Source organism: Dama dama, chromosome 9 (genome assembly GCF_033118175.1).
Source record: "Dama dama isolate Ldn47 chromosome 9, ASM3311817v1, whole genome shotgun sequence".
NCBI classification, from domain to species: domain Eukaryota; kingdom Metazoa; phylum Chordata; class Mammalia; order Artiodactyla; family Cervidae; genus Dama; species Dama dama.
Window position 1 is genome coordinate 30,237,973 of NC_083689.1, and position 12,230 is coordinate 30,250,202.

Sequence of the window (12,230 nt, forward strand, 5' to 3'; positions counted from 1 at the left end):
TTTAAAAGGAATATCTTCCCCAATTTCTCCCATAGTCCCTACATTCCCATACAGCTTTCTTAAAGAGATTTTAAAAGGTCTTACTGTTAATAAGCTAAAAAATATAAATGATATCTGGGCTCCAAAAAAATTAGCTATTATTATTGCTTTTATTATAAGTGCTATTATTAATGACAGCAGGGTACTGAAAATAGGGGAGACCCCAAAAGAGTCTGTGTGTTTATCTTCCCATTGTCAAAGCCTTAGAGAAAAACCTAGTTCAAACAAGGAGCCAAATTATTTTTATCAAAAGTACAACTGAGACAATAATTTTCTCCCCTCAAAATGTTTTTAAAGTTAAAACAGACAACAGATTAATATTAAAACAGCCTTTTATTGTTAATGTCATGTAAGAAATTTAAGCAAGTTACACTATCTTAAAAAACACAACTAATGCGTTTTAGGAGAAACCCTTCCCGTCCCTCTCCTCCCCCTCCCCCCATTCCCCTTGCAAATTAAGAATCTAAGAGAAGTAACCATAAAACAAAGTTTTGTGGAATCCTTCATCCAGAGTGCTTACATGATGATTAGGTTATATTGCCTTCTTACAAAATTTCTCTTTTCTAGTTAAAAAAAATTTTTGTAGCCTTGATTGTTTATTACAAAAAAATTCAGTACAAAAGTTCGATATATTGAAAAATGCCTTTCCCCTCCCTCACAGCACCGTTATATATAGCAGAGGATAATCAAGAGCAGATTGCTAATCTAGATGGAGCAATCTTCAAATTAAACCCAGACACACAGTGGTTTATTTACCCTCCCCCTCCGCCTCCTAAGAACTTAAAAAAAAAAGAAAAATACACATACAAAAAAATGTCAAAAAATTTGAAGGACCCTTTCCAAAACAGTACAGTTAGTTCAGTGTCAATAATTCACATCTTGCGACAAAGTGTATGGATATGATTTCTTTTACAAAACTTTCAGTGTCAAAAAAGGAAATTAAGGCCATCAGATTCGCAGCTTAAAAATTCACATAAAGGAATATAAAAATATTCTGTGCTTCTGAGAAGGCTCTGCACTGCATGTAGGTAAGGATTACCATACTTCTTTACTCTGAGGAAGACGGCTGACTCGAGAAGCTTACATAATTGCACAGCTTCTGTTGGAACCTCTTGGGGCTCCCTGATGAGGAAAACAGAAAGAAAACTTAGTGCTAAGACAATGGATCACAGTAGTTTAAAATAAGGCAAAGACACTACAAACTCATTATCACTTACCTTCAAATGGACCTTTATTACTTCTCACCCTTTCTAACCTTCTCTCACGGACTGCCCCCTAGGACACTGCAACAAACTCGAGAACACTGACTCTCAACTCTAGCTGCATGGACAGAGCCTGAGGAGCTTTTTTAAAAAAAGCTGATCTAGGCCTCTAGATCAAATGAGAATTTCTCACTTACCTGGGGAAGAGGATCTATTTATAAGTCATTTTAAAGTTCCCTAAGTAATTTTAATATGCAGCTGAAGCTGAAAACCACTGTTTAGTAACATCCTTTTGTAATTTAGTAAACGAGATCAGTGGACAGGATTTCTGAACATGAGAGAATATGGCTGGCTGGATCCTCAGCTTTCATATCCTGAAGCATTTGCACTGGGTTCATCTTCAAGTGAGAAGTCAAAATGGCTCCATCTACCCATTTCTTTCTCACTCACTAATTCCTTAAAATCTCACAACATGACTATAACTCACCACTTGACTAAACTGAAACTGGTTTCTTGAAGGTCAAACAAAAAGACTTCAAACCAACTCAAAAGACCACTGGACTCTTTCTCTAATGTGAAGTCAAAATAGCTGGTCTGTCCTTCCATCTTCCTTTTTTTGAACCTTGATATCATTATTTCTTCTGATGACAAAATCTAAGAAACCTTGCGCATCTTTCATTTCTTTTTCCTTCTTGCCCTCAAGTTCAGTCACCATGCTTTAATGAATCTCTATTTGTACAGTCCCTCAGTGTGTCTGCAGTCTCCCTTCTAGAGTCATCCCTCTGATACTGTCTCAAATTCTCCTTTGCTCCAAAGTATGCATTGGAGCATTCCTAACTATGTCAATTTAACACCAACCTTCCCACTTCATTTCTCTCTCACGCACACACAACCTACAACAAATCTGGCTGGATGGACAGCTATACCTGGTGCTCAAGTCCTGACATATCCCCTGTGATGAATTAAAAGTCCTCATAAATTCACTGCCGTTCTTCCTATTATGAGATACCCGGGATTTACCGCCCCCACCCGCTCCGGAATTGGAGCTGGCCTATGATTTACTTTGACTAAGAGAATATGGGCTTTTAAGAAATCTAGTGCTCTCTGCTTTTACTCTCTTGGAAACCAGCTGCCATGTTGTAAAGAAGGCTGGGTTAAATCACCAAATGATGAGAAACAACATGGAAAGAGACATAGAGAGCATTCCAGCCCCAGCCAAGCTTCCAGCTGAATGCAACTGCATGACTGACTTCACTCTCCATTGTGTGAATCAAAAAAACACGCAGTTAAGCCCAGTCATAGGAAATAAGAAATCACTGTTTTAACCCACTGAGTTTTAAGGTGGTTTCTTAATGTAGCAACAACAGACAATCTAAACACCCATAGAACACCACTGTGTATGTGTATTAGTACTCGGTCGTGTCTGACTCTTTCTGACCCCATCGACTGTAGCTCATCAGGCTCCTCTGTCCATGGAATTCTCCAGGCAAGAATACTGGGATAGGTTGCCATTCCCTTCTCCAGAAGAGTTTCCCGAACCAGGGATCGAACCCAGATCTTCTATATTTTGGGGTAGATTCTTTACCTTCTGAGCCACCAGGGAAGCCCAGAACACCACTGTCTGACTTTTAATACTCAAATAACTGCCTATCCTTCAAAATACTGGACAGAACCTATTTTCCAGAGATCTTCTCAACTGTTCTGGTGGCTTAAACAGCCTTCTTCAGCATTTGACCTGCTGTAACTCAAGCTCTGAACCCCTAGAGTCTCTTATATTATTCTACTACCAGTCATTATAATGCTTCCCATAAGAGCAGGAAATGGATCTTCTCATAAGAACAGGAAATGGATCTTGTTAAAGCCAAGTATAAAATACCTGTTCTTAACGCATTACTCACCAGAGATGTATTAATACTACATGCCCTAGTTTCTACAACCTCTAGACCCCCAGGGCAATAATGTGTTAAATATTCCCCCAAAATGTATGAGGAAGTATCCAGGCCAAAAATCCATCCTACCGTAGCCTACCTCAAGTGGTTCTCACTCTAGATAGTGAGCTCCTAACTCCTGACTCTGGAGGCTGAATACATAAGAGGATGTTTATTCGGAGCAGGACTGGGGCTAATTAAGGCAAATGAACAGATTTATAAATCTAGAGTCACGGTGATGAAGTCTTATAAGGATAAGGGTAGGAATTCTGATTAGTTATCAGACTTGAACAGCTTGAGAATATAAACTGAAGGATTATTACTTATTAATAATTCCAATTTAATTAATTAAAATCAAATTTGGAGTTCCTTTATTTCAAGGGCTTTCAAGTCTAAGCATCAGCTAAAATCTAGCTTGCAATTAAATGATTAAAAACTTAAGATAGCAAGAATGTTTGCTTCACACTGAAATTGAATATTACTCTTTTTTAAAGTTTATATGTAGATACCTACTCTAACTTAGTCATCTAAACTCAAAGAGCCCTTCAATAAATAATTCTGAGCATGCATTCCAATCCATATATACTTACGTGGCATACATGCCCCACTATATTACATACATTATAAAACAAAAGACAAAATTGAAATTTAATGAGAAATAATTTTTTAAAAAGAAGTGCTAACATTTTCTTCCAGTACTCAAATGTACTGTTATCTTGAATATCCCCTCAGGAAAAACAAACCCCACTTGGTAGATCACTGATTTGGTTCATCAAGTAATGGGGGCGGGGGGGTGGGGGGGTGGGAATCAAGCCCCATTATTGGTTTTTGGTCTTCATGTAACTATGTTAATAAAATTTAAAAAGAACGATATTGAAGTAATACCTGCTGGTGGAAAAGTTCCTCCTCGACAGCCACTTCGGCTGCTTCTTCCTCCTCCTCTTCCTCTTCAGGTATGGTTGTTTTGAAGACTGTACTTCTCTGAGCAACCTCCTAAACAAGAGTTTGATTTTAAGTTAAAACACTATATTTAAAACCACAAAGTCTGTGGGAGGACATCCCTTCTTTGCATAAATTTAAGAAACTGCATTCCTACATCAGGGACTTTTTTTTTAAGTGGTTCATCAGTAGCTTCAACTACTAAACAGGAATTTTTGCATAATTAGTAGCAGTTCTTAGATCTTCAATATTCCTTGCAGGGAAGCTACTGGGATCCAATTTGAAATACCCACTGAGAAGTTTCCACTGCTTTTCAGCCCATTCTGTTACTAAGAATTCTATAAATGATTTGGCACACTAAATTCTTCATAATACTCAACATGAATTCTGCCTAAGGATCATGGCTCCTAGCAAAGAGACGGTACTAAATAAACGCTGAATAAAAGGGAAGTAAGAGGCCAACTGCTGTGCTCTTAGGGATCCTGGTAGCAAGAAGACATCCTGAGACTGAAAAGGTCAAGCTTTCATCCCTTCAGCAACTAGTTCCTCTTAAAAGAAATGGAATCAAGACACAGGAACAGTATTTATTCATAACATGCTAGTGAAGTCCCAATGTACTCTGCACAAAAAAAACTGATTTGTCATTCATGGGTGTAACAGAAAGTAGGAGCAAACACAGATGACTTTCCTGTAGAGAATGCTGACTTGCACAAATGCAGCAGTGTTTTTGTTCAAGCACAAGGCTAACCTGATGAAGTTATGTGTCCTAGAGTGCTACAGAGCTTCTAATTTTACTCTGTACTGTCTAAAGCTCACTCAAGAAAGGTAACTTCAGATGAAGATGCTAAAATCATGTGAGTAAAAGCTTATCTGAAACTTAAACATGGACCAGCTAGTTTAAACTGGCAAAGGAAGAAAATCAGAGAACAGTGTCAGAGACATAAAACTTCAATTTAAAGTATATCCATGGATATATCTTATAAATGAAGTTGAGGTAGCACAGTAATGTTTTGTTTAGACTTGATTTTTGCTGCATGGCCAAAGAAGATGGACCATTTTGAGTCTCAATTAGCCAGAAACTTCAATTCTGTGAGATCAGTCTGAGTCAGATTGCTTAAACCAAATTAGTACTAACAAAAAAGCATGTGAATCCTTAGATAAATTACAGCTCTTGAACTAAGATACCCACTGAAGTATGGTGGCACACAAAACAGAAAAAAGACTTTCAAAAAGTTTTCAGAGTATCTAGCGTCCCTCAAGCCATCTTAAAGTAAGAAAAGAAAAGTCAAACAAAACCGATTACAGAATTCTCAGACTTCCTGGTTGTCCGTCAGTTGAGAATCTGCCTGCCAGTGCAAGGGACACAAGTTCAGTCCCTGGTCTGGGAAGATCCCACAGGCCTTGGGGCAACTAAGCCCATGCACCACCCCCACGGAATCCTTGCTCTGCAGCAGAGGAGCCCCTGCAACGAGAAGCCCATGCGCCACAACTAGCCCTTGCTAGCCGCAACCAGAAAAAACCCACGCACAGCAGTGAAGACCGAGCACAGTTGGAAGGAAAGAAGGAAGGCTTTTTTTTAAAAAAGATGGTTAAAAAAAAAAGTGTTACAGAATTCTCACATTTCAGCTTCTAGCAGCTCATGACAATGTACACATCCCATATGGGAACACTGGCTCTTAGAGCTTGTGATAAAACACCAGACTATGAGCCTCAAATGAGAAGCTTAGAAAAGAGCAATTTGCCCAACTTCATTAATTATGAATTACTTCAGCATAACTGCCTTTAATTTAAGCCTGCTGTTAAGCACTTTTCATTTGACAACATTTAAAAACCAATTAATCTAATGCAGAAAGCCTGTATGGAATATAAGTGAGCTAAATGTCTACAGATTTAAATCAAAAAATAGTAAAACAAATTCAGAATCAAAACTTGTTGGGAGGTTTAGGCCCAAAAAGGTACTACAGATAAATGTCTTTACCAAAAAACTTCCTCTTAGAAGGACAGCTAACCGTATCAGTGATCTGAAAGGCACACACAGATGGTCTATCAACATGCCATGGGTCTGTGCAGGTAAAGCCCTGGGTACATAAAGGTTCACCATCTACCCAGCAGTGCAAGCTCACACGCTGTCTCTCCAACTCTGCACTCAGTCATGACATGTGGGTAGCCTGAAATTACCAGTGAGTATTTACACCACAGAAATCAGCAATTACCACAAATCAAGATGGTTTTTATTCATGAAGGAGCTGACTGTTAAACTATGGTGTCTCAGGACACACAAGTAGTATCTACATGGAAAAGTTTCAGGGACGCCTATATTTTAAAGGTACAAAGAGATTACTTTATTTTCCTCATTAAAAAAAAAAAATCCATGTTTTCTGTAGTGACACTTACTCCTTTTAACCCACCAGCATTCCACCCCACTCATTTCTCATTAAGAACGCACAGTTTACCTCGGTACCCTCTCTCACATGGAGATGTGACACGTGCATCACAAGGAGTGTGATCTAGCCGAGGAGGTGGAGGAGGGCTCAAGCTCAAATTCTGTCCTCCCAACTCCAGAAACTAGCTAAGAGATGGGCACGTGACCCAGGCTGGTGAAACAAGAGTGAAGCCCAGACGAGGACCCGCCTGGGCACCAGCTCCTGCCCACAAGAAGTCAATCTGGAATGATGACACCTCCAGCCAGCAGCTATCTTGCATCCATGAGGGAGACACTCAGGAAACAGACTGCAGAAAGATCCCAGGCAAGAGACCGCAGAAAGATCCCTGGGGACGCTGGGTGAGCCAATGGATCAAGTCCACTCTCCCTGGATTGTTGGTATTGTGAGCTCACATATCCCCATTACTTTAAAGCCAGTTTAATTGGGTTTCCTGATATCTCCAATGCCTCAGCAAGAAAACATGCCTTGAAAAATTAAGTTGACTCAATAAGTCAGTTACCTACAATCTTATAGAAAAATGGTCTTTACAGGTGGTCATTATGAATTATGATAAATACAGTCTGGAACCTACTAATGAACATGGCCTTACAGAATGAAATAGATAAGTGCCAAAAGTACTTGTCTGACAATCACAGAAATAAGAACCGTATTCATAATACTTTCCTCATTTCTGACAGAAGTCACTTTACACAGTCTAGCAAGCAGAAGACAAGTTTGTTAAAAGAAAAGGCAAACAAATCAACTCAACAATCTAAGATTCAGTGGTTTGAATTATGAAGGGAAACCTAAGCCTCAGTCAGCTATATTGATACATCATCAGTAACACTACCTCGAGACATATCCCATGTCATGGTATCTACTTTGTTCACTTTTCTTTGAACCTATTTTGTGGGCTTTTAAACCTCCTGCATTCCAAATTATCTTCCTATAAGATCGTTTCTAAGTTGGAACATGTTTTCACACACAAAAAAGATGGGACTAGCTTCCATGGCTCATAAAAACCTATTTCATCTACCATGGCCCCTTATAACAGCACTTTTCAATCTGTGTGAATCGCCACTCATAACATTTTGAAAAACACACGTATTCCGCCAGTTTCAGACGTTGGAGAAACTACCAATTTAGGAGCTGCAGTAATTTCAGCACTTGGGCAGCAGCACCAGTGACAGCCAGGAAGAGTTCCAAAGTGCTGAAGGCAAGAAGTCTGCAGGGCTCCACGCTGAGAGGAGGAAGATTCGGTTCCTTGCAGTTTGTCAATTACTGAAGGCACTTTTAAACACCCTCCAACCCTGAGAACCTCAGAGGTATTTGGAGGTGAACTGTACTGAGGCCTACAGTGAAAAAAACCAGATGCCCTTTCATTTTCAGCCTCAGTCTGAGATCAAGGGCATTCTTCCTTCAGCAGACAGTGAGTTCCATATGAAAAGCAGTCTAAGCACCAGCAGATGTTTACAGTGAGGGATGGGTGGGAAGATGGCTGGGCACAAGGCGCCTCATATGCAGACACCTCAGAACCCATGATGAATGCAGTTAACAATTTTATTTCTCTGTACTTAAGTGAAGGTCTATGTTTGAGTTTCCTAAAATTTTATCTAGTAAATTCTTACTGAATATGTGCCAGGAAAACTCAGAACAGGTCCCTGTCCCTGGTGTCTTATTACTCTAGTGAGACGAGACAACCTAATGAGAAGGCAAGGTGTGTAGCCTGGCACTCTGGGGGCAGGGGAGGACTCCTGACCTGTAGCCACGCCTTCCTCGGCAGACACTTTCATCTCCTAGTGTGTGTGTGGCTGGGGGGACCTGGCGGTGTCTTTATGTGACAGTAGGGGTAGGTTAGATTCTTTGACAAGAATTCTACCACTGATATGTTGAAAACATACACATCAAGCAAAGGTACACTCCTCAATCTTTAAATTCAGTTTCACAAGCATGCTGAAAGCTAGTAACAAGGTTAATAATATAAGCATTTACCAGAGGCCAGATACTGTTCTGAGCACTTCCCAAGGACTGTCTCATTTATATTATTCTTCAACTATCATCTCATTTATAGTAATTACTTTGTTATTACCATCTTCACTCTAAAATGATAAAACTAAGAGAACTGAAGGAACTCACCTAAAGTCAAAAGACCACTGAGCGGTGGAGACAGAAACTGAACACAAACTGAATTCTGGAATCTGCGCTAACAATCAAAACTACGACAAACTCCTATTTCATTCCTAAAATCTAAAACCTGCGGTTAGCTTTACTTTCACCGACTCAGCAGCCTTGGTCTGATTTAAGCAATCAGTTACTTCACATTTGATTTCATTCTTGAAAAGAAATCACACTTGCACGATGAACTCTCAAACGAAACTGACGCCGCAGTGGGGACACAGAGAACAGGCTTGCGGTTGCCAAGGCGGAGGGGGTTGGGGAGGGGTGGGCAGGGAGGTGGGGTTAGCAGAAGTATGCTCTTACATACTGAATGGATAAGCAAGGCCCTACTTTACAATAGCACAGAGAAATAATACATTCAATAGCCTATGATAAACTATAATGGAAAAGAATATTTTTACAAAATATACGTATTTGTGTAACTGAATCACTTTGCTGTAGAGCAGTAATTAACACAACACTATAAACCAACTACACTTCAATTAAAAAAAAAAAAAGGCACTTTGGTGGAACTGATACGTACTTCTCCCTGAGAATTTTTCAATATAACCTTCACATCTTCGCCAGTGCCCCAAGAGTTCTGGTTCTTCCAGATGAGGTCGGTGGGAGGGCTGGCTGTGACACCGGCATTTGCAGCCCAGATCTGGAAAAGAGACAGGAAATCAAATCAGTCTCCACACAGCCCTGCTCGCCAACGTGCCAATAACATAATGATGAGACTTTGTAACATCTCGTGAGAGGAGTGATTCTAGAATTTACAGGACTATGGTTTAGCTTCAGCCTTGCTATATTAACCAGTTATGTTTCCAAGAGCTACAGAGCTTATCCAGACCTCAGCTTCCCTATCTAATAAGTAAAAATGCAGCTACAAGGACTAGATTCATATCCTAGCTCTCCTAACGTGTCAGTTCACCTTGAGCAAACTACCTGACTTTTACCCTCTAGTGGGACAGAAACGGTACTGTTAACACATGGGACTACTGTGAAGGAAAACGATGGCCCACGAAGAGGAGTTGAAGCTGAAACTCCAATACTTTGGCCACCTGATGCGAAGAGCTGACTCATTTGAAAAGACCCCGATGCTGGGAAAGATTGAGGGCAGGAGGAAAAGGGGACAACAGAGGATGAGATGGTTGAATGGCATCACCGACTCAATGGACATGGGTTTGGGTGGACTCTGGGAGCTGGTGATGGACAGGGAGGCCTGGCGTGTTGCAGTTCATGGGCTTGCAAAGAGTCAGACACGACTGAGCAACTGAACTGAACTGAACTGACAAAGAGGAGATGGCTGACTCAATGAATATAGGCTCTCACTGCTAGCACTCTACTATTCTATGGGTTTTATGAGCCATCCTTCCATATAGAGCCTTCTGCCCTCCTCCAGTGGGATCCTCTAGCTGCCTACAGCAGGAACTGAGGAAATGACTAACTTCTCTCAAAACCTCTGCAGCAGACAGCCTATCTACAATACTGTAATGGAAAGTGGTATGTACCCAACTAGAGACAGTGTCATAATACTCCAGAGCGTCTGAGATTGAATTCCAAAAAGAAGTCAGGAAACAGAAAATCATTCATTAGTCAATGGAAAATATGACTGCTATTGAAACAGACAAAACAAAAAGAAATATTTCCCTTTTCCTAAACAGGGAAATTCTGCAACATTTTAATGTATTTACTGGCAGAAGAGTATTGGTAGAATAGAGAAAACTTGAAAGTTAGAAAACCTGGGTTTGAATCATGGGCATATGTGTGTGATATGTGATGTGATAGTCCCTCAATCATGTCTGACTCCTTGCGACCCCATGGACTGTAGCCCGCCAGGCTCCTCTGTCCATGGGGTTCTCCAGGCAAGAATACTGGAGTGGGTAGCCATTTCCTTCTCCAGGGGATCTTTCCGACCCAGGGATCAAACCCGGGTCTTCTATGTCTCCTGCACTGCAGGCGAATTCTTTACCGTGAGCATAACACTACACCTCTGCAAACCTCTATGTCCTCTACGAAGGGACACTACGACCAGTCCTGATCTTTTCAGAAGACCACATGAAGACAGAGAGCAAAGTTTAGTACTCTATAAATCGTTTAGGAACATAAAGGGCCATACAATGGCAAAATGAAGACTGGAGATGGTATAAGCTGGTATCTTTCTAAATGGGGAGAAAACTTTATCAATTACTAATTAGGAGAAACCCCTTTCCTCTTAAGGTGCTCCCTTGAAGCTTCCAAATCTTCCATCAGCTATATAAATGGAAAAGGGCAGAGAGCATTTACTAGGACAAAACTGAAAAAAAGAACTGGATCCAGGCTGACCTTTGGGTTTTGTGGAATATTAATCTAACCTCAAGCTATACTTTTCACTATTCCATATGGAATCATACACTTGATTTAGTGTTAATAATAATTGTAACACGTCAGTAACCTTACTGGGTAATTTAACCTAAAACTAATATGTCCTAGAGCTGTACTGTTCAACATGGTAGTCATATGAAACTTGTGAGCACTTGAAACGTGGCCAGTAAGTATATCTCTAAGTATAAAGATTTAGTGAGAAAAAAAAAAAAAAGTAAAATATCTAGTAATTTTTCCTATTGATCATGATATAATAATAAATTGTTGAAATGATAATATTTTAGATATACTGAGTTAAATAAAAGATAGTTCTAAAATTAATATCACCTTTCTTTTTCCCTTGTTTTAAATGTGGCTACATGAAAATTTAAAATTACTTATGTAGTTCCCTTATTTCTGGTCTAGTTTTAAACTGATCTTTGCTATTGGAAGATCACTTATCGCTACCATGTTCCACAGAGCTTCTTAACACATTTAATGCCAGTTAACAAATGAAAAAAAAAAGTATTACTTCTTTATGTGAAAACTGATTTCTCCCCTAGATCCATAGAATATATATATATATCAATTGAGTCATTGAGGAACTACATTCAGTGGAAGAAGCAGATGACTGGCCTAAGGGTTTTATACTACTTTAAAGAGATAAAGAGCACACTCAAATCTGAAAATTCTGAATTAAAATGTCAGATTCTTTCCACTACATTATGCAGCTTCCACATGACACACAATAGGACTGAGCAATTTTCTCTCACTATAATAATCACAAAAGAGATGAAAAGACAGTGTGGTTAGGGTATGTTCCCATTTTCACCAATTATTACAAAATTAGCATCTGCTATTTTCATAATGTGGTGGCAAGTTCTATGAATACATTTTTAAAAAGAGAAGTTCTAACCTAGTTGAGGCTTTGGTATTCAACACTAAGTAAGGTTTGTATCAATCATAAAATATTAAACACTTGTTTAGTATTTTTAAAAAAGAATTGATAAAAGGACAGCCACTTCAACATTCTTTACAGATGAAAACAGTGACTTCTTTAAAATCTGTATCAAACTTAACATATTTTGTTTGCTAAATCTACTTGCTGAGTAAAAACAAAGGAATTGTGTGTTTGCTCAATGGAGAATATTTCTCTAATAAGTGAGTCAGTAATACTTAGTAATGATTACATATGT

The 12,230-nt window shown here is 39.4% G+C and overlaps 1 protein-coding gene across 1 annotated transcript in view; it reads right to left on the reverse strand.

Annotated features, from left to right (window-relative positions):
* Positions 1-353: 353 nt before the first annotated feature.
* Positions 354-12,230, reverse strand: part of LMNB1 (lamin B1) — a 52,902-nt gene continuing 41,025 nt past the window's right edge. The window contains exons 9-11 of the mRNA XM_061150875.1: positions 9,233-9,352; positions 4,055-4,162; positions 354-1,161 (exon numbers count right to left, since the gene is read on the reverse strand). Of these exons, the coding sequence (XP_061006858.1) occupies positions 1,120-1,161; positions 4,055-4,162; positions 9,233-9,352 (270 nt within the window). The 3' untranslated portion in view covers positions 354-1,119. The remainder of the gene's footprint in view (positions 1,162-4,054; positions 4,163-9,232; positions 9,353-12,230) is intronic.